This window comes from Lissotriton helveticus, chromosome 3_1, assembly GCF_964261635.1.
Source record: "Lissotriton helveticus chromosome 3_1, aLisHel1.1, whole genome shotgun sequence".
NCBI classification, from domain to species: domain Eukaryota; kingdom Metazoa; phylum Chordata; class Amphibia; order Caudata; family Salamandridae; genus Lissotriton; species Lissotriton helveticus.
The window spans coordinates 1,838,659,608-1,838,683,093 of NC_136061.1; the positions used below are offsets into that span (position 1 = coordinate 1,838,659,608).

Consider the following 23,486-nt stretch of genomic DNA (forward strand, 5'->3'; position numbering starts at 1 on the left):
GTCTGTCAGGGTATCCAGGCGCTCAAAGTGTTTAACCCTTCTGGTTTCTCAATTTTGTGAGGCCTGATGACTCGGTCCTGTCCCCGGTCCCTCCGCAGCCCGCACCCATGTAAACACACTTGGATATAAAACAGCATAAGTGTATTACTGCGGTAGTAGTGATGCCTGTTTTACAGAGGGGGGAAATCATTCAACAAGTATCAGTACCTGCCAATGGACAGTCTGCGGGCGAGCGGCTGTGAATTCTGCACTGTAAACTAGCCTGCTGTAAAATAAGTTTTGCAGTTTCTAAGTGTGAGTCTGACCCCCGAGGCCTACCGTAGTCTGGCCAGCAGCTGAGTCACGCGTCTACTGTATTGCCGCCCTTGTAGTACTGTTCGTTTCCGGCCCCAGAGTATGCCAACCCAGGACCCCTAACAGAAGCTCGGCAGACGCTCACCAGAGCCAAGTGAGGGCCGCAGACGGCCAAATGGTAATGAAGCTGCTCTTTTGGCTGTCGCTGTATAACGTTAGTGTGTGTCCAAGGCAAGCCCTGGACTCATAAAATAATTAATTGAAGACAAAAGTTGCAGAAAAAGTTTAAAGTTAAAAATGTGTTAATTGATTTGATTTGCTACCTCTACCTGTTAGCAGTTCATAAAATTAAGCACGCAAACTATTGACGTTTAAGGACTTGAGTCGGAGTGGTGGTCAGAGGGAGCGGTAAGTAACGAACAAATGCAGCTCTTTCACTGTCTGCTAAATCTGCACCAGCCATGGGACTAGTTTGCACAGAGTGCAGCTTTCATTATAGCGCAATGACAAAATACTTCTCTTTTTTATTGCATTTGTTTAGAACTATACATGTCATGTACCTCAGCCTCACTCTCCCCAAGCTTGCCCAGTGCCAGTCTGTGGTGGCTTTGGTGACTTGAGTCAGCTGAGTGCTGTTGATTTATTAGGCACCTAACCAGATGGGGCCTTTCACATTCTGAAAGACTCTGCCTGGATCCACGTGGGACAGGGAGGCCCTGGAATAGACTGATGCTACTTGATTGGAGGCAAGGCGCCTGACATTTACACTATGTGCTTTATTTACCTAAGACAGCCAGATACGCACACTGTTACCTTCACTTTACTTTTCGGGCCCTGTGCTGAGTGTAGACACAAACACACAGTTGTATATACACAGCACACTTGCATTGCTGAGTGCAGGCATGAGGCAGAGACACAATCTCTAAACACTAGGCTAATTTTTGGTGTCGCCTAGGCTGCGCATGCGCTGTCTCGACGAGAGATGCTGTCTATAGAATGTGATGTTGGTAACCGCCTCATGTCCGTGCAGACTTTTGATTCATTTGTTCGTATGTCACTTATTTTTTATTTCAGCTCGCAACACTACTGCTATACTTGCTTACGTAACCCTGCTGATGTTTAGGCTAGAAAACTTAACCCAATCAAAACAAACGTGAAAACTAATTCGTTCTCATTGGCTGCTTTGTGTTTACTATAGTGGACCTTTTAGAATCTTGCTCCTATTTAAACCTGCTGACTACTACAGCAACATAATTCCTTGTTTCTAATTGTAGGATTTACAAAAGCGCCAGCTCATTGATAGTGACTCTATTTCATTGCCGACTTTGTGTTTACTCTTTTGGGAATTTTCGACTCTGGTTCCTCTTTAAACCTGCATACTACTAAAGCAAAATATTTCCTTTTTTTACCGTTGGATGAGGTTAGTTTTACAAAAGCGACTATTCATTGCTGGTGACTCAGGTAAGGGACATTTTCGGTGATAACAAAGATGTCGTAAATGTTAAACTATAGTATGTTTAAAAAATACTTGTAAGCGCGATTTTAAATTTCTTGGTGTGCGCCGCTGCTCGTCGCTCACAGACATGTGCTGCAGTACCTCCTGCTTACTCTGTTTATTAATCTACTAGGTCTGTACTTTTCACTGTAAATAGCTAGTATTTTTCTTGTCTCTCTCACTACCTTATAATTGTTGCTCCGTACAAACATTGCCACTCAGCACCACCACATTATCACTCAGCGCTACCCCAGCATCACTAAGCACCACCACATTTTCACTCAGCACCACCACATTTTCACTCAGCACCACCACATTATTACTCAGCACCACCACATTATCACTCAGCACCACAACAGCACCACCACAGCGTCACACAGGGTGACCACCACAGCGTCACCCTGTATCACCACAGCACCACTCAGCACCACCACATTATCACTCAGCACCACCACATTATCACTCAGCACCACCACATTATCACTCAGCACCACAACAGCACCACCACAGCATCACCCTGTATCACCACAGCACCACTCAGCACCACCACATTATCACTCAGCACCACCACAGCACCACTCAGCACCACCACAGCATCACTCAGCACCACCACAGCATCACTCAGCACCACCACAGCATCACTCAGCACCACCACAGCACCACTCAGCACCACCACAGCATCACTTAGGGGCCCACAACATCACTATGCGCTACCACAGCATCACTGAACGCCACAACATCACTCGCCGCAACCACAACATCACTCCGCGCAATCACAGCATCAATATGTGCAACCATTCAACAACAACTGGTTCAAATATGTTCTCTCAATGTTTCAAGCTTTATTACAAATGTCACAGAAAGATGTTAAAATTTCACTTCAGTTCTTGGACTTTCGTCACAATAAAATACACTGAACACAATCTTCACAAAAGTTATTTACAAAAGTTTAAGCTATTACTATTATAAATTACAATAACTTTTATTTAAGTATTAATTATTTTAAAAAATTCAAAGCCATTGTTATTTGTAATAGCAATACATCTAAGTCACGTACATACAACACATTGCATTACAAATGCTATAGGTGTCACATTTGCGAATGTTAAAACTATTGGCATTGTAAATGACAAAGCTATTAATTTAGCTATTTTCAAAACCAACACAGAAATAAAAAAAAATTGCCATTTACAATACAATAGCTCAAAATTTCCTAATGCGAGACCTATTGCTTTGCAAATGCTTGTTGACTCTGCCCCTGATTTTCAAGGATCTGCAAATGTTAGGATGTACCAAAACCTAACGCCAGCCAAAAGCAGGCGTTAGATTGGAGAAACGAGGAGAAAGACTTGTATTTCTCCTCGTTTTAGATTTCTATGTGTGCTGCTTTTTGCAGCTCACATGGAAAGAGCAAAACACATTCGCCGATTGTTTATGTGCTGGCAGGTGTCCCGTCTTGCACATAAACATTCATTAAATAATGGTGAATTGCTACTTGTATGCATGCTGCAGAATTCAGCACATATAGAAGTAGCAAATCACCATTGTTAATGGTTTTTGTGCTGTAAGGGACACCTCTTTGCACATAAACAATTGTTAAGGGCGTCATGTTATTTTCAGTGCCAGCTTAAGGGGAAACCGAGGGGTGCACCGTATTGTTGTAAATGTAGCGCATCCCAGCATTTTTTAAATGACGTAGTGCTGCACTGCAAAATTTGCTGTAGACCTGTGCCAATTCCTAGTAGATGTGCCCCCATGTCTTCAAAAATACCACAGCAGATTTCACCCATGACAGCAGATTTAAGCAGTGAACAAAGGGCTTATCAACGCTTAACTTGCTATCTGAGCCAGAAAGTGTCTTACAGATGGGAAGAGTTTCCAGACCTTTGTAGTGCTGCAAGCTCTCTAATATTTAGTTTTTTAAAGGAGGCTCTAAGTTTGAAGGTCGTAACGTACCAATGATACACATTATCAAAGATGAATGCTCCTGTTAAAAGAAGGTAGACTGGTGATAGAGAGACAAGTATTTTGAAAGATATTCGCTTGAGTATCACAGTTGAGTTTTTCTGTCAAATATGGTTAAAGAACATCCTACCCTCAGTGTCGTATTCACATTCAATGCCTCTTACTGTACAGTGGCTGTAAAAAAGAGCAGAAGACATAATTAATAAGACAAGAAAGTCTTAAAATTATACACCAGATGGTTACATTTTAATATCTATTTAAATGTAGTTGTATGACAGTAAGTAGTACATTTATTCTGCATTCTGGGTTTCACTCACGGATATTGTACAGCACTATATATCTGCTCATCTACGAGTACATTGTTCAGAAAGGTCTCAGTGATGACCATTTAAATTAGCGGACCTACAAAGTCACGAGTTGACAAGCATAGTATATTTAAATAAAACTCTGCTATAATCACAAAGGGCATTACTCTGACTAGGTTGGTTTATTGGTGCAGCAATAACATGTTCCTACTGTACTATATTAGCTCACATTCCAAATTTTACAGTTCGTAATGATGTCTTCCAGTGCAGTCTGTCATGGATGTTGTGTCCAAAGTGTAGGCAACTACCACTATCTAAAAACGTATGTTCAACCGGCTATGTAGAAAGTTTGCCTATGACAATATTGCAAAGAAAGATAGCTTCCGCCAACAAGATTGACATACCCTATTCTGCCTAATATTCAGCTGCTCGACATGTGCTTCGGGACCAGTTCCACACTGTTAGAACTGGGGGTATCTAGTTGGCAGGGGTAGGTACCACTGTCCAAATAGGGACCCTTGCTTCTAGTCAGGGTAAGGAGGAAACCCTCTGAGATAACCCCTGCTCACCCTCTAGGTAACTTGGCACGAGCAGTCAAGGCTAATCAGAAGGCAAAGTGTAAAGTATTTGTACCAACACTCACAGTAACACAGTAAAAACACCACAGACTGACTCCACAACAGTTTAGAAAAATAAAGGTATTTAATCTAAACTACACAAGACCAATACGACAAAAAATCCAACATACACAGTTCAAAAATATGGTTTCAAAAGAGTTCTTACGGTTGCGATAAAAGTTCTTTAGGTTGCAATAAATAATCCACAGTTGCGTGAAAAGTTCACAGTTGTGTCACGTTTAGCTCACAGTACCTTTAGTTGCGACAAAGTTCCAAAAGCAGAAGATGGTGCAGTGGAAAACAAGCGATGCATTGCTCCTGAGACCCTGGGGAGGCGTTTGCGACAGCCCCTCTGCAGCAGCGGGCGTGTTGCAACGAATCCGGTCTGTATGGGGAGGAAGGCCACGTGTCCGGATTCCGGTGTGCAGGTTCCATAGGAAGTTTGTTCTCGCAAAGGTACGATGCGACGATCTTTGGAGTTGCGACGATCTCCGGGGCGAAAATGCGCCGACCAGCGGAGATCTTCTCTCTCGCAGATCCTCGATGCGATGGCTTCGGCGAACACTCTTGCAGCGACGTGATGTGGTCCGCAAGCAGGCGGTGCGGCGATCTCACCCAGCGACCACAGGCTCTGCGATGACACTCGTAGCGATGTTAGACTTCCCGCACCGATCGGGTGCATCCTGCAAACGAAGGATGCGACGGCTCTGACAGCGGCAACAGGCGCTGCGACGATCTCGACCTTCGTAGCGGCGGGAATTGCCTCACAATGTCGAGGATGCGATCCGCAGTGAGCGATGCAATAACGTTTCTGTAGCAAAGTCTCTAAAGCTTAGTTTCCAGCTTCCTAACTCAGGTACAACTTCCAGAGGCACCACACATGGGCCAAGCACTCCAGGAAGGACAGAACTCTCTCAGTAGAGCTCAGGCGAAGATGGGGTGAAGTCCTTTTGCTCCTGGGACTTCAGAACAGGGAGCCAGCTCTACTCAGGGCCCTGGAAATTCCTTCAAGCAAGGGGACACAGCAAAAAGCAAAGTCCTTCCCCTCTCCTTGGCAGCAAAGCAACAGCAGGGCAATCCAGCAGAGCAACAGCTGGACAATCTTCCTTCTTCAGTTTCAGCTTTCTCCTTGGCAGGGGTTCCTTCTTGAATCCAGGATAATCTAATCTTCTGTTGTCAGGGGTCCTGTACTTATACCCCTAAAAGTCTTTGTTCTCTTTGTGCAAGTGGGCCCTGACCCCGGTCTGAACCAGTTCTGGGTGTTTCTTGAGCACTTTGTTTTCCTGGCTTCTCCTTTCCTTTCAGAGTGAGGGGAAGGGTCGTCAGCCACCCAGCAGGAGGTGAAGCCAGCATTGTGGAAGACAGGCACAGCCCTATTCAGGCCCAGGTGCTATCTCCTCCCACCATTCAAGTTGCAAATGCAGTCATTCAGCCTAGGGCTGACTCAGCCAGCCTCCTGGGGAATCCCCAGCCCCTGTCACTTTCAACCCAGACAGTCAATACACAAAAAGGCCAAGGCACACAGGAAGGTCATACAAGAGAACAGCAACTTTCTAAAAGTGCTGTTCTCAAACACAGGATTCAAAAACAACCTTTCCTAAAAGATGTGTTATTAAATTCTGAGTTCAGGGATACTAGACTCTTATGTCCTATCTTGTTCCTATGGGAAGAAATGCTGGTAGCCACTGTAGCCAGCATCCCCCATGTTAACCCATGGAGCAAGATAGCCTTACAATAGTGAAAAACGAAAATGGCTGTAATTCACTACCAGAGCATGTCACCTGCACCAGTACATGCTCTACCTTTCACATACACTGCACCCTGCCCAGGGGGGTACCTTGGGCCTTCCATGGGGTGACCAATGTGCACAAAAAGGGAAGGGTTAGGCCTGGTTAGTGGGGACACTCACCAGGAAGACATGGCAGTTCTCAGACTGCACACAGGCACTGCAGTGGCAGGCCTGAGACACCATTTTAGGGCTACTCATGTGGGTGGGACAATCCGTGCTGCAGGCACACTAGTAGCATTTGTCATCACCAGCCCTGGCACACCCAGTGCACTTTACTAGGGACTTCTTGATGATACAAATATGCCAATCATGTATATCCAATCATAATAACAATTTACACAGGGAGTACTTACACCCTGGCACTGATCAGCAGTGGCAGAGTGTCCAAAGCATCTAAACCAGCAAAACCTAAATCCAGCACAGCATCAGAAATACAGGAGGTAGAGGCCAAAAAGACAGGGGAAATCACGCCAAAGATGCCAGGTCTAACACGCGTCCCCTCCAGCTGAAAGTGGGGGGAACTGTCCACCCTCTTGGGAGTTCTCATCACTAAGGCGGAAAAATCTGGACAGACCATCAGCGTTGGTGTGTTCTGTACCAGGACGGTGTTTCACCGTAAAGTCCATTCCCTGTAGGGAGATGGACCACCTCAACAATTTTGGGTTCTCCCCCCTCATCTGCATCAACCACCTGAGGGGTCTGTGGTCGGTCTGAACACGGAAGTGAGTCCCAAACAGGTAGGGCCTCAGCTTCTTCAGGGCCCAGACCACAGCAAAAGCTTCCCTTTCAATCGCACTCCACCTCTGTTCCCTGCGGAGTAGTCTCCTACTAATGAAAGGCACAAGCTGGTCCCCGCCCTCCTCAGTGATTTGTGAGAGTACTGCTCCCACACCATGCTCTGAAGCGTCTGTCTGCACTATGAACTCACTGGAGAAATCAGGTGCCTTGAGCACCGGTGCTGTGCACATGGCAGTCTTCAGGGTATCAAAAGCAGTCTGGCAGGCTTCGGTCCAGTTCACTCTTTTGGGCAACTTCTTAGGAGTCAGTTCTGTCAGGGGGGCAACGATGGTGCCATATCCCTTGACAAACCGTCTGTAATACCCGGTGAGACCAAAAAAGGCTCTCACCTCTGTCTGGGTTTTGGGGGGCTCCCAAGCCAGAATGGTATCAATCTTTGCCTGTAGGGGCGCCACCTGGCCGATCCCCACCTGGTGTCCCAAATACACCACAGATCCCAGCCCTATCTGGCACTTGCTGGCCTTGATAGTGAGGCCTGCCCTTTGCAGAGCCTTCAACACTTCACAGAGGTGTTGCTGGTGTTCCTCCCACATGGAGCTGAATACTGCAATGTCATCCAGGTATGCGGCGCTGAATTCCTCCAGCCCAGTCAGTTACTGGTTAACCAGTCTCTGGAAGGTGGCAGGGGTATTCTTCAACCCAAGGGGCATGACTCGGAACTGGAAGTGCCCCTCTGGCATTGAGAATGCAGACCTCTCTTTGGCCCCATCAGTTAAGGCAATCTGCCTGTATCCAAAAGTCAAATCAAATGTACTGAAGTACTGGGCAGCTCCCAACCGATCCACAAGCTCATCAGCTCTGGGGATGGGGTGTGCGTCAGTCTTCGTGACCGCATTGAGCCCATGGTAGTCCACGCAAAACCTGAGTACTGGAGTGGCACCGGGCGCAGCAGCTTTTGGGCCTAAGACCACTGGGCTAGACCAGGGGCTGCTGGAGGGCTCAATCACCCCTCGCGCCAACATCTTGTAAACCTCTTCTTTGATGCAGGCCCTGACCTTGTCAGCTACCCTGTAAAATTTTTGTTTCACTGGAAAACTATCTCCAGTGTCCACATCATGGACGCACCAATTGGTGATACCTGGGGTCAGGGAGAACAGGGGGGCAAACTGACCGGGCACTTGGCGACAGTCCCTCTGCTGTTCTGGGGTCAGGGTGGGCGAGAGGACCACACCATCCACTGACCGGCCTTGCTCCTTAGCTCCCAGGAGGTCTGGGAGAGGATCACTATCCTCTTCCCCTCCAGCATCTGTAGCCATGAGCATTGTCACTTCAGACCTATCAAAGTGTGGCTTGAGGTGGTTCACATGCAGGACCCTCAGGGGCTGCCTGGGGGTCCTCAGGTGAACCAGGTAGGTTACTTCACTTTTCCTTTCCACACCCTCATATGGCCCAGTCCACTTGTCTTGGAGCGCACAAGACTCCACTGGGGCCATCACCCACACTTTCTGCCCAGGTTGAAATTCGACCAGAGTGGTATTCTCGTCGTACCATCTTTTCATTTTTTCCTGCCGAGCTTCTAGGTTCTCCTGAGCAAGCTTCCTGAAGCGTTGTGTCTGGTTGCGGATGGCCAACACATAGCTGAACACATCCTGAGGGGTTTTCCTACGGGATTTCTCCCACCCCTTCTTCACCAGCGCGAGAGGTCCTCTAACAGGGTGGCCCTACAGGAGTTCAAAGGGACTTCTGAGCCACCTCCCTGTAGGCAAACAACAGGCATGGTAACAAGACGTCCCACTTCCGTCTCATGGGCTCTTCAAGGCCCATAATCATACCCTTTAGGGTGCGGTTGAACCTTTCAACCAACCCATTTCCTTGAGGGTGGTAAGGAGTGGTGAACTTATAAGTTACCCCACACTCCTCCCACAGAGACTTCATGTACCATGGGGAGCCTATCTTTTCAGGACAAAACATTGCTGGAACTTTGCTGGTGCATTTAATATTTCCCATGTGGACCATCTGCTGGGGTCCTGTCGACTCGTTGGGCGCTTGGCTTTGGGAGCGCTAACACCTGGTCCCCCCCGCCGCCGCCTACCAACGGCGGCCGCTGAGCGGGGGGACTACAGCACCACAATCCCTCCAAGTCCAGCCCACCTACGTCATCAGACGCGCCCGGAGGCGCACAAAAACAGCTGCGCTCCGCTGAGGGAGCGGGAGCCTACCTTTTCAGGACCGAACATTGCTGGAACTTTGCTGGTGCATTTAATATTTCCCTTGTGGACCATCTGCTGGGGTCCTGTCGACTCGTAGGGCGCTTGGCTTTGGGAGCGCTAACACCTGGTCCCCACCCGCCGCCGCCTACCAACCGCGGCCGCTGAGCGGGGGGACTACAGCCCCCACAATCCCTCCAAGTCCAGCCCACCTACGTCATCGGACGCGCCCGGAGGCGCACAAAAACAGCTGCGCTCCGCTGAGGGAGCGGGAGCCTATCTTTTCAGGACCGAACATTGCTGGAACTTTGCTGGTGCATTTAATATTTACCTTGTGGACCATCTGCTGGGGTCCTGTCGACTCGTTGAGCGCTTAGCTTTGGGAGCGCTAATACCTGGTCCCCCCCGCCGCCGCCTACCAACCGCGGCGTTTGAGCGAGGGGAATGCAGCCCCCACAATCCCTCCAAGTCCAGCCCACCTACGTCATCGGACGTGCCCGGAGGCGCACAAAAACCACTGTGATCCTCCCGCGCTGCGGGACGCGCGTGCGGAAGTAGGCCGGGTGAAGCCCGGGTCAAGGGCGGGGCCGTTTTGTGGCCATTCGGGGGCCGAAGGAGGCTGGGCCGGGCACTCTCCCTTGGCTCTGCGTAAGGCCATCCCTGGGACATATTGCTACGTACTTTAAGGTACATTTTGCACACGACTACTTGGTAATAGTTTGACACTTACTGCTATAATTACGTAACCTGCGATTCTTGCCTCCAGCTATTTCGTACTGACTCCTTCTTAGCCTTTTTTGTCAGGGGAATAATTTGCTTTACAATCAGCTTACTGAAAATGCCTGCCCCAGCCTCCAAGAAGCAGTCAAACTCTACTTTACCCACCTTGACGGCGATAGACCGCATGCTCCAGAAGACCATTGGGGTAGTGGTAAACGCCATTGAGCATACGGAGAAACGCCTTTCACTTCCTGATGGGTCCCGTCCCCCACTGTCGTCATTTAATATATCTGCGACCACTATCAATTTGCAGGATTCATTTCTTGCTCCATCTTTTGTCTCCCTTCAAGGGACACACCACACTACAAACACGCATATCAGTTACCCCATTAGAGACAACATTCCCTTGGAGTCACAGCCCTGCTCAGTAGACTATCTTTGTCTCCCCCAATCCAAAATAAACGTTCTTCATTGGGGACGATTAAAGCAGCTACTACTCCACCAAATCAGAGTTGGGGGGGAAATCAAGAGGGCGACATTAGCATCCCACTTCATCTAAGGGATCAGGATAAATCATTTGAATCTAATAAAGATGTATCGTATGTAGAAACACCACTGGAATTTCATCTGAGGAGAAATCTTCTGCTGACTCACCAACATCTAACCGACCAAATGTGAAACAGGCCAAGATCAGCCTTCAAAAAAAGAGAAAATGTAGGGGGGGTTAACACCAAGGCAGAAGTGCTAAGTCTTTAAAAACAGTACACAATCCTCCGAGGATGGATGGAGTACAAACAAAACCCTGCCCTCTAGTTAGGAAAAGCGGGTCGGACTATCAGCCCCCGCATTCTCCCTCCATAAAGGAATTAATGGGGAACATGGAACAATTAGTTAGGTCCCTGATACTCCCCCTACTACATAGGATAAAAATCATATCCGAAAAAGTGGGGGAATTAGAAACCATGATACAGAAGAATGCAGATCAGACTAGGGAGCTAATAACAAATACCTATAAAAACCACACTTGTAAACCATCCTCATCATCTCTTTCATCAGATAAAAAACATAGCAAGGAAGCGCAGCACCCACTAGTGAAGGATAGCAAGAACAATAGTTAAACACCTAAGGGACAAACAAACCCCAAGGATAAAATAGGGGAAGGACAGGTCCAAAAACCAGGAAACGGCCAAATTGATAAAACTCAGATGGAAGAAAGTAAGACTCATTTCCACCCTAATCCCCCCAGGGTACACAGGAGGAACGTAGATCTTCCTCCACAGGCTGCGCCCTACGTAGTGATTCTGATGGGTGTACCAGAATTAGAGGAAGGAAGAACTGAAGATCTTCGAACCCTGAAAAATAAGGTGGTCCACTGGTTGGTAAATAACAGGCCGCTACCTCCAAACATAAACAGGGAAATACTGCACGTTAGAAGGGTACGGTGGCTGGGCCATAGACCCAAAGATCTAACGGGGGACGTGATCATCGTAAACTTCAAGGATCACAGAGTAACCAAACACATTGGGGAATGGTTCGACGGCAGATGTGGGGAAGGAATTACAACTCGGGGCTTAACCTATTTTTATCCTGAGTCCCTTTTGGAGAGACCACCCCGTCCCATTCCCATACGTGGTCATAATACCAATTATCTCGGCTTTAATATCCCATATTAACTGCTATTCCAATGTTGCGGGGTTGGAAGGAGTCGACTGACTCTGTAGCCGTGTTTTGGGGGACCCTCCAGTTCGTAACCATCGTATATTTAAAGAACCGCAAACTATGGAAAACACCGATATCCCACTACAATATTTGGGCATGGACAGTCTAAAAGTAGGTCAAAAAGGAAAGAGCAAGGGAACATATTTAGCAGACAAAATCAATTTCAAAATAAACGAGGGAGGATCTTCCTCTCCACAACAAGAAAAGGCGCAATCAGGTGGAAATACAGGCTATTTCCAGCTAACATCTGACCCTGTAGTTCCTACCTCAAATAATAAGGCCAATATACCTATCATCAATGGGAATAACGAAGGTATTACGGAGCTTAGCGATGATACAATCTTTGAACCAGTTTTAAATATTAACAATCCCCCCATCATGGGGAATACACGGGAATAGTCACGGAATCGGATAAACACAAAGACGACCCAAATATGGGGATCCTATTTTGGAACGTCGCAGGGCTCCGTGCAAAGATTAGCAACGGTGTCTGGTTAGACTTCACTACTAGATTTGGTATCTTATGTTTTCAGGAAACCTGGACTCCCTCAGAGATACACCTGGAGGGATACAGAACATACTTTTCCCCAGCATTACCCTCTCCTTCTGGCAGAGCTAAGGGTGGATTGACCATCTTTGTTTCAAAGCTCCTCCACCATAAAAGCATTGTCCCACCAAAACTGGAGACAAACTTTCAAATTCTTGTCTTCCACCTCAGCTACTCTAAAACCCTTGTTATTGTGAACTTCTACAATAACCTTCATACAGCCGACCTAATAAAAACTTTAAAGGACATAAATGTACACCTCTATGAACTACTAGCTAAAGCTCGAAAAGAACTGACCATGATTTGGGGCGGGGATTTCAATCAGACCCTTTGCAAACAAAGTACGAGTATAGTATGTGGGATTGAGGACGAAAGCCGGAATCCTGTAACTCATTTTCCACACACTGCGGTTGGCCAGTGTCTGAATGAAATTCTATGTGGCTTAGAATTGAACCTGGTTAATGATCTAGTGAATCCCCCTATCCCCATTTTACCTACGTTCAACGGTAGAGGCTGCTTAAGTACAATTGATTTTATTTTTATCTCAGCAAACGCATCAAGGGACCTGATTAACTGTAAAACTCATGATATAATTCTTTGTGACCATTTCCCAAATAATATTACACTGAAATTGTCTAAGAAAATGGAAAGGTTTAACGACCCTTACCCAAAATAACCTCTCCCTAGATATACTTAACGGATATTCCCTTAAGTGGGATATGGTAGATCCTCAGGTTGTTGCCACCAAACTGGTCTCTAAGATAAGATCAGTTCTCGAGAAATTGTTTGATCTAGCCACTACCAGCGAGGAGATCATGGCCAGCTTTTTAACATTAACAACAACAATTAGAGAAACCCTCTTCGTTAAAAAGAACACAGGGAAATCGACCAATAAGGGCTGGTTTGACAGAGTTTGTACAAAAGCCTATCAGGACTTAAAAACAGCGCTACATAAAAAGGATAGATCCTCCAAGCAAATAGCCGTTTACCGGAAAATTTATAAACAGGCCCTTAGAAACAGGAAGAACACGCTGAAAAAAGAGCTTTGGACCAAACTACATTCCTCCTGTGCGATAAGAGACAGTGCCGTGTTTTGGAAGATCTTGAAGTCACCCTTCCTAGCGACTACAACGGTGAACCCCAGCCTTGATGTTGCAATTGAGGAGCAGGAGTGGGTTGACTATTTTGAGCGGATATTCAGCTCACCCCCATCCGCAACTCGATTCTTTCCTTTTGGGCTAAGTTTAACTTCCTTCCCGTTGCCCATTAACATAACTCATGAGGAGGTGGAGACAGCCCTGATGGCTAGCAAAAATGGCAAAGCTCCAGGCCCGGATGGCGTCCCCATTGATCTTTTTAAATCTAATATGGAACTCTGGTCGCCCATTTTAACTAGGGTCCTTCAGGCAACCTGTGAGGTGGGCCTTATTGATTCATGGTCCCAATCTATTCTTGTGCCCATATTTAAGAAAGGGGATCGCCAATCACCATCCTGCTACCGGCCTATTTCTCTGCTGGACTCATTGGGGGAAGTGGCCGGTCGCATTATTTTAGAACGTTTACAGCAGTCGGCCTTAGATAACATGGTTCTGCCTGAACTTCAGTTCGGGTTCCGCGAGGGACTGGGCACAATAGAGCAAGCTCTTAACTTATCCCTATTAATTGACAAATACGTCAAGGCGAAGGGGGGGGCATTTATTTGGCATACGTGGATCTCTCTGCAGCGTTTGACTGCGTCATTCACAATAAGCTGTGGACCATCCTAGCTGACATGGGAGTGGTTAAGTCCCTGCTAACATTTTTGCGAGAGCTGTATTCGAACGCCACAGCTAGAGATAGGTTTGGAGCTGGGGGTGAATTAACAAAGTCATTTAGAGTAGAGCGCGGCGTAAGGCAGGGCTGTGTCCTAGCCCCGTTTTTATTTAATCTTCATACCAACGGCTTGGAAAAAACCATGGTTGCGGGTTCTAAGGACCTCCCCACTATAAATAAGCGCCCTATACCAATCCTACTCTATGCGGACGATGCTGTCATATTAGCGCATACCCCCCTGGAGCTCCAGCGTGCCCTTGTAAAGTACCACGACTTCATGGCTAACCTGGACCTAAAGATAAACATCAAAAAGACGTTTGTTATGTCCGCAGGCCCAAGGTTGAAGAACATCATGCCCATCTACATTGAAAAACAAAATCTGGACTTTACAGCTACCTACCCCTATTTGGGAGTAGTATTTGACAACAAATGCACCTGGAAGCCCGCCATCGAATCAAGGAAGCTTACTTTTAAAAGGACAACAACAGCCTTGGTTACATTTGCTAATAAACTAGGCAGGCGCCCCCCGGTTGAACTTCTTGAAATTTACAAGGCCAAATGTATTTCAAGCGCAATATATGGCGCCGGGATCTGGGGCTTTACCAAGCTTGATTAGGTCCAAAGGGTGGAAAATAACTTTTTAAAATTTATTTTGGCTGTCCCAAAGGGAACTTCCAACTATGCATGCCACATGGAGTTTGGTTTGACTTTCATAACAGATCAGATAAGGATCCAACCCCTACTTCTGTGGCACCGCATATGGTCCACCAGTGAAACCTCTTTTTGTAGGGAGCATATTGAGGACTGTATTTCCCTAGACAAAAGCCACCACATTACCTGGTTAGAATATGTCAGGAAATTCCTCTGCGACCTTGGTATACAACAATATTTCAATTTGCCCGCTACAACTGCAGTAATACCAAGAAAACGGTTTAAAAAGGCATGTCTGACTCATCTAGAATCTTTACGTTTATCTAGTGAGGTCTCTAAATCCACTGTACAACACTCACTGCAGATTCAGACAACAATGACGGTCCAGCCTTACATTACCTTTGAGTTTTCAGGATATGAAAGAATTTTGCTAACAAGGTTAGGACTTAAAATTTTTCACCATTTAGTCACCATCCCTAAGATTAACAACTGGGAAAAAGACCCTCAACCATGCCCCTACGATGATTGCTCCCCCCAAACTACGATACACACGTTACTTTTCTGTAAGTTTTACCAGGATCTGAGGAAACAGTGTCTCACTGCAATTTTAAAAATTATGGGCTTACGCAGGTGTCGTCCGTCATTCCTTGCTCTTTAATTTCTAGAAGCTGAACCCTTTGCTAAATCAGTAGTAAACTTCTTGAAATTGACTATTAAGCACAGGCAGAATTTAGAGCAACAGTGACGTGTATCTTGTGTATTTGTAAAATAGACCCGTTTTATTTTTCTTTTAGATCCTACTGTATTTATACATCAATTTATGACACACTGTTTGTCACTTTTCTTAACTTGTAAGCTTTTTACCTCGATTGTATCGGTTCTTTCCATGTCTACGCATTAGCAGCTTATACTCTTATGGTCGTAGCTTCCATATAAAGAGTAAAAAGTGTTTATTTATGGGATGAATGGAACCTTGGGAAACTGTCATATTGTTGATGTTGTACCATTTTTTAACTCAATTGTTTTTAACTGTTCTTTTTAGATGTAATATACACTGTGCTTTTATGGATGTTCTACGTACAACCGAATAAAGCTTAATTTGATTTGATTTGATTTGACTTCATGTACCTAGAGATGAAGTTGGTACCCCGGTCGGAGACCACCTCTCTGGGGAACCCCACACGGGAAAAGATCCCCATCAACGCACGGCCCACCACGGGGGCTGTGATTGTCCTGAGAGGGACTGCTTCCGGTTACCGGGTGGCATGGTCCACCAAGACCAGGATGAACCTGTTGCCTAAGGCTGTCTTGGGGTCCAGGGGCCCCACGATGTCGATGCCCACCCGCTCGAAAGGGATGCTCACCACAGGGATGGGTTGGAGGGGTGCCTTACACTTCACTCCAGTCTTGCCACTGGCCTGACATGTTTGGCAAGACCTACAAAAGGAACCAACGTGCTTCCTCATCTGGGGCCAGTGGAAGTGGGTGACAAGCCTGTTTAGGGTCTTGTCTTGCCCCAGATGTTCTGCGAGAGGCACGTCATGAGCCAGACCCAGTAGGAAGTTCCTGAAGCGCGCGGGTACCACCAGCACACGGGCTGCACCGGGCTCAGCAAACTTAGGCTCGTTATATATTAAGTCATCTTCCCAGTAGATGAAGTGATCTCTTGCCGCTTCACCTGCTGCCTTGTCTGCAGTCTGTTGCCGCACACCCACGAGAGACGGGCACTCTTTCTGCTCCTGGCAGAATTCCTCCCTGGAGGGCCCACCTTCTTGCTGCCAATGGGTCAGTTCAGGTAGGTCGCCCAGTTCGGCTACCTGCTCCCCTGTAGGTTCCAGGACATCCCCCTCAGGGTCTGCTTCCTCCTGGACCGTGGGAGCGGCTGGGGCTGGTTTCCCGCGCCCTCTGCCCTGCTCTCTCCAGGCAGTTCTCTGGGCCAATGTTTCAGGCTCCAGTTGTGCTGAATCACCACTGAATCGCAATTATGAAAGGGCATAAAAGTAAGCCAACATTCCGAACTGAGAATCACAGAAAATTGCAGCAATAAATTGTGACGCACGCAAGCCGTTGGTAAGTTACTGACTCCTGAAAGGAGGTGGTAACCGAGCAAAAGGGAAAGCTGTGCCTATCAGTCAGCTTTCCCTTAGACTATTCTGTTGGGCAGCCTCGGGAAGAACGGGCAGTGTTCCCGAGACCACTGACTGCTCCCCTGTTAAAGGGATTTATTTTAAAGCATCAATGCTAATGTATCTGTTAATCAAAAATCAATAAAATATTTTGAAATTAAAAAAAAAGTTCCATTAATGAACATAGCCTGCTTAACAAAAAAAGGTTTTCCAATTGGAAATGTAAATGCAAGGATGGTGGTATGCTATTACTTGCAGGCCAGCAGACCTATCCAAGGGGCATATTATCAACAAGTAGCAATATTTATCACTCAATAAGCTTAGCAACAATTTTTCTATCGCCGTGCATCGCCGGATTTTATCGCAGGGATAACGTGCTATTAGCAACGTTTATCTCCAATGTGATAAAATATCCGGCGATAGCAGCTTAATGCATGAATATCGCTGGGAATCCAGCGATATTCAGGCATTAACGCCAATAGGGTCTTAACATGAATATTCAACTCCCATTGGATATACAGGTTAAGAAGTGGTCTAAGCAGGCGTTAGTTTTCAGCGACATTCGCGCTTAGCACAAATATTTTCCTCGCTACACATGCGTTGATAATAGGTGATAGCGATGTTAGCGACTGCTTTCAGTCGCTAACAGGTTGGGTACGCCCACTTTGCATGTCATTAGCGATAAATATCGATGAACTGCAAAGCGGGCCTCAAACCGCACCCTATCACCTAAAAGCTGTCGCTAACTGATGTTAGCGACAGCTTGCTAATAGGGCGTTAAAATTATCGCCGCTTTGCGTCCGAAAACTTCCACAAATGCGGCGATGGTTTCATATCGCCTGCCTGGGTAATATGCCCCCAAGGGTTCACAAATAGCGACTTACCTTCGTAGTATGCAATAGTCAATTTTTTTTGTATTTGTATATTTGTAAACTGTTCTTTTGTACAATGGGCCCTTAGGTGTGCATTTTTCAGGATATATCTTGACAAATGGTTTGAAATGTATTGTTTCATAGGTAGTTCTGATCGAGCTTTCATGTTTTGGTCTTTTGAACTTTGAAAAGTTTGAAAAGAGGAGGGCTCGCACCAAATAGAACATTTCTAAAACAATGTGTCCACCATGTGCATTTGAAAGCACATCTATATTTCTATAGCCATAGCCTCAGGAAGGCCCCAGACTTCAAACATTCCATCGATTCTAGTCTTTATGGTTTCCTCAAAAGATTTCTCAAAACTCCCAGAAGGTGGAAGTTGGCAGCACAGATCTGGCTTTCCAGGCCTTCACTTTGGGACTCTATGCAAAATAGAAATGGAACAGTGCACAACCGGAATCCCCTGAACCTCTTGTTATCATCCTGCAGCACTGCTATCAAGGTCTCCAGATTGTAAATCCTTACCTTGTTATTCTGTACTGTCTCCTATGTTTAGCGTAGCTGCTGACCAATTAGGTCATTTTCATTTCTAAAACAGTTTTCTTCTTGATACCTAATGTGGTTCCCAGCAGACCTCCTAGGGTTCATAGGATTAGAATCCCTTCTGGACTTCCCTGCTTAGCCTGCTTAGCCTCAATGGCTGTGTCCATCCCCTCCTCATCATTGCCTCTCTGCCCCCAAGGCCAGCATGGGAGAGAAAAAGTAAAATGGATCTTTCTTGCTTTCATTTTTGTTTCTTTGGTAGGTTTGGTAAGTGCAGTACTACAGGCCTCTCTAAGTACAGGTCTAGCCAGTTTTACCAAGGCCTCCAGAATCATCTGCCATTCAGCGGCAATTCATTCACTCTCCAATGGGACTCTGCTAACTCATAGGGCCATTCTCACTCCTCCAGTCCAGCGCCACAATGTTCAGCAGCCACTGAGAGAGAGTAATGACTGGTTTCAGTACACCTTTTGTATCTCTTAATTCTTGTTGTGGGTCACTTTTAAATCAACAGGGCAGCAATGGAGGCCTTCTCTTGTACCCACTCTGGCCCAGTATTCTCACCACTATATCCAGGAGTGTTGTTGCCGCAATCCAGATGTCACCAGGTTCACAGAGGTTGCACTTCTCCTGTTTCCAGTGGTTTGGGGGAAGAAAACCTCATGAGGTGGAATCCTCTAGGAAACATCAGGAAGAGCATCCCTGCTCATGGAACTCCAGTGACTTCAATGCCGCCCTCTGGAACAGAGGAGTCTGGCCAGTATCATTTTGTGAAATGGGACCTATGAATATCTGGTATGAATGGGGGAGGCATGAGTATATATTGTTGACATATGAACATGTGACTTGGTTCTCTCATCCCTTTGGACCTTTTCAGAGGTATCTTCCCGTAAATGTTTGCGCTTCACGTTATACTTTGATTCGTGGTATAGGGGTCCATACTATTTGTTTTATTTAAAAAAAGAAGTTAAATTCACACCTTTATTCAGAGAAAATGTTCCAATGTTCACAAAAATGAATACAGTTACATACGCAAACATTGTCAAAGAAACATATGTGTGAGAGGGACTTAAATTGGAAATAAACATTTCAATGGTAAAAATATATGTTGGAAGCTCGGAATTATCGAAAATACTCGGAACTCACTTTTAATAGCTATTTTATCCATAAGTTTGCTATGGATGGGTTGATTAATGTCCTCTGGAAAAAAAGGACAATGCACAGTCCAAGGCTGCCTCCATACACTCACCCTGGCCTTTTAGATATTCTCAGTATATTTTTTTAGTAAACTTGAGAGAGGTTCTCCAATGCTGGGAGACTAGTGAAATGCGTGCCTGTTTTTAGGACAAAGTCTACTTTGTTAAAAGCTTCTTGGGGACATTCAGAAAGCTTCTCTGGGAAGGCATTCCACCCATTGCGTTCCATTGACTGTGGTTTATTTCTCACATTCACTAACTTTTTATTTGTTGGCTTTGTTTTAGGCTGTTCAGTGTGAGTTTGTCCCTCCCAAGGAGTAAAACCATGTCACACTACCTCTCCTTGTATTCATCCACGAGTGTTCCTTTCTGTAAACAGGCATGTAAATCTTGTTCCTATATCACATTTGCTCTGCATTCAAAGACCTAGGTCAAATGTCAGGCTCGGATTTTTGAGGGAGGTTGGTGTTTACTTTTCTTTCTCTGACTTCAAAGTTAGAGGATTTACGTGACAATCTTGCTGGATACTGGGGGTAGAAAAAGGTGTTTTTCCTAGTACACAACATTATTTAAATGAACTATACAAGTATTTCAGAATTACAATAGAACAAATGAAGCAAATTTGTTGTTAATTCTTAAGTGTGTTGGAATCAAATACTTTAATATGATCAAAACAAATCAATATATCATGTGACGCCATTCCCACACATTATCCTTTGAGAGTTGTATAGTTTTATTAGTAAAACGGTATGTGTGTACACTGGTATGTCCATTTCAATTGAAAATGTGTTGTTTGTAATGGCAGTGTGCTACCACCCCATGCATACTCTACTCTGCACTACTCTGCGCCACTGCCCTCTATGTCACTTCAACCTACGCCACTCTACTCTACACCACTCTACCCTATGCCAATGCACCCTATGCAACTCTACTCTACACCACTGCACTTTTCACCTCTCCAGCCTAGGCAACTCCACTCTACTCAGCCCAACTCCACTCTACGCTTCTCTCCAAGACTGCACTCTATGCCACCTCACTCTACTCTGTACTGCTCCACTCTATGCCTACTCACGGTACACCACTCTACTCTGTACCACTGCACTCCATGCCACTACACTCTACCCCACCTTACTCTATGCCATTACACTCTACATCACTTTACTCTTCTCCATTACACTTTACGCTACTGTACTCTACACCACTGTACTCTACCCTGCACCACTCTATGCCACTTCACTCTACTCTGAAACAATCAACTCTGTGCCACTGCACTCTATGCCACTGTACTCTACGCAACTGCTCTCTATTCTCTACACCACTGCACTCTACTCTGGCCCACTGCTCTCTATACCACTCCATTCAACACCAATACACTCTACCCCACTGCACTCTATGACACTCTACTCTGCAGCACCGCACTCTCCACCACTAATCTCTGAACCATTCTACTCAGCACAACTGCACTCTATGTCAATGCACTCTATGCCATTGTACTCTTCAACACTGCACTCTATGGCACTGCACTCCGGATCTCTCCACTCTGCAACACTTTACACCACTGCACTCTCTGCTACGCTATGCCACTCTAATCTACTCTGTATCCCTGCACTCTAGACTGCTTTACTCTATGCCACTACACTCTGATCCACTTTATTATGCTCATCAACACACAAAAGGGGGAGGGCCAATTTTGTTTAAACTCCAATACCCAGGCCCCCTAGAGTAAACCAAATGATCACACACAAGGGGTATATAGAGTACACAACAAGTACACAACACAGGAAAATTCTCCAATTTGGAAAACCCGCCCTCACTCACATACCGAGGTATGTGACATGCTTCCTCATAGGGCCTGCTACAAACGCCTTGGTGTAGCCACATCCACGGCGGAGCATTAGGGAGGGGGAAAAAATAATAAATTCCACACTACGAGACATACAACCAAATAAGTCAATGCGTACAACGAGTAACACACATGAGTAATAGAACGTGCAGTGAACACCTAGTGGATAAACTGATAGTGCGACAAAAAAGTGCAGTAAGGATGTGATTAAAACTGATTAAGGGTGCCAATAGAAAGAATTACTTTATCGTACACAATTTGATACCCCTATCAGGATTAAAAATAAGAAAAGGATGGGAAATGACTTATTGAGAAAATGAGGTTCCTCAAGACTTCCCTCCTACCGCTGCTGAGGTCAACATGTTTCGACCGCTTCAGTTGTGCCTCAAGAGGTCACTTCGGTCTTCTTCAGGACTGTCGCGATCAGAACCACTATCATGGAACATGAGGTCACTTTATCAACAACCCCCCTCGTGGGGACGATTGTTCTGCCCTGGTGAAGCATTATGAAGTATGTCTGTCAAACTTTTTCTCCCGCCCCCTCCATTCAGCCCCAGGCTACCAAGATTTAATGGTAATGCCCTTTTTACATCACCTATGTACTTATTTTGGTTGCGGGTACAGATACTCGGGGTTTGGGGAATATGACGGTAATTCTCCAATTGACGGGCCCTCTCAATATCTATTTACCAAATTAATCATTTTCAATGAACCTCACCATGCGAGCACCCTTGACTAAGAATGTGTACTTAGCCTGTTCGTGGGGGTTCATAGTGTCTGCTTTGCTTACTTTCCCCTCTTGTCTCTGTGCGATTAAGCATACTGATCGGCGAGTGAGTCAGCACTACATTTCCCGACAGCTCCTAAGTGATTGCCACGTCTAACGTCATGACGTTCTTGCGTACTTGATGTCAGCCGGCGAGGGCGGAGTGAGCAATGGTTCTTTGGTGAATACCAGATCTGACACTGAGTTCCACATCTACGCGGTGATCCAAGGTACAGGATCTTTTTGGCAGGGCTAGCCTAAAAGAACGGTAAGGAGAACGGGTGAGGGTTGCATAGACCGGTGCCTCGTCCTGTGATTTGAATGACGCCGGCACGGCAGAAGGAATAACGCTAAATATCTTTCACGCTCCATTCCTTCGTAGATTGTGTTCACAGGCAGACCCTCCTGACGGACACCTGTTCGAGTTTGTGTAACACATACAGCCTAAACTCGGTAAGTTTTATTTACTATCGGGTTACTAGCCTAGATGGAGGCTTTTTAACGATGTGCCTATTTTAAGAGTGGTTCACTTGTGGAGTGTGTGCGGGTTCATGGGAGTCCTAGGCTTGGCCATGGGAATGAGAGAGTGTTGTGTATATCTTTTTCAAATCACTTATCGAGTGATATGAATTAAGATTAAGTGATTAAAGCTAATCACCTATAGTGTTTGAAGTAAAAAAAAACGGGCTACAACACCTTACAAATGAGTCTCATTATGGAACTTTTGTGAGCACAGTTCATTTAGTTGGAGTAGCACCCTATTTAGAGAAATGGAAATCTTAAGGGATGAATTGAGTGAAGGGGGATAGTACTTGTACCTCTATCTTTACTCTTTACTTTTTTTCTAGTGAATGTTCTCCCCCTATTTTGGGTTTTAATCTCCACTAAATGATCGGAGGATCTGGAGGAGTACGGATCTGCTTGAACTACTCCAGTCTGGAGGCCCTGTGACCGAATTACGGCAGGGGGATGAGTGGTTCTGATCGCGACAGTTCTGAAGAAGACCGAAGTGACCTCTTGAGGCACAACTGAAGCGGTCGAAACATGTTGACCTCAGCAGCGGTAGGAGGGAAGTATTGAGGAACCTAATTTTCTCAATGAGACATTTCCCATCCTTTTCTTATTTTTAATCCTGATAGGGGTATCAAATTGTGTACAATAAAGTAATTCTTTCTATTGGCACCCTTAATCAGTTTTAATCACATCCTTACTGCACTTTTTTGTCGCACTATCAGTTTATCCACTAGGTGTTCACTGCACGTTCTATTACTCATGTGTGTT

General features: G+C 45.8%; 1 protein-coding gene across 1 annotated transcript in view; it reads right to left on the reverse strand.

Annotated features, from left to right (window-relative positions):
* LOC144823882 (mucin-5AC-like) overlaps positions 1–23,486 on the reverse strand; it is a 663,881-nt gene that overhangs the window by 281,164 nt on the left and 359,231 nt on the right. The window contains exon 26 of the mRNA XM_078682770.1: positions 3,885–3,928. Within this exon, the coding sequence (XP_078538896.1) occupies positions 3,885–3,928 (44 nt within the window). The remainder of the gene's footprint in view (positions 1–3,884; positions 3,929–23,486) is intronic.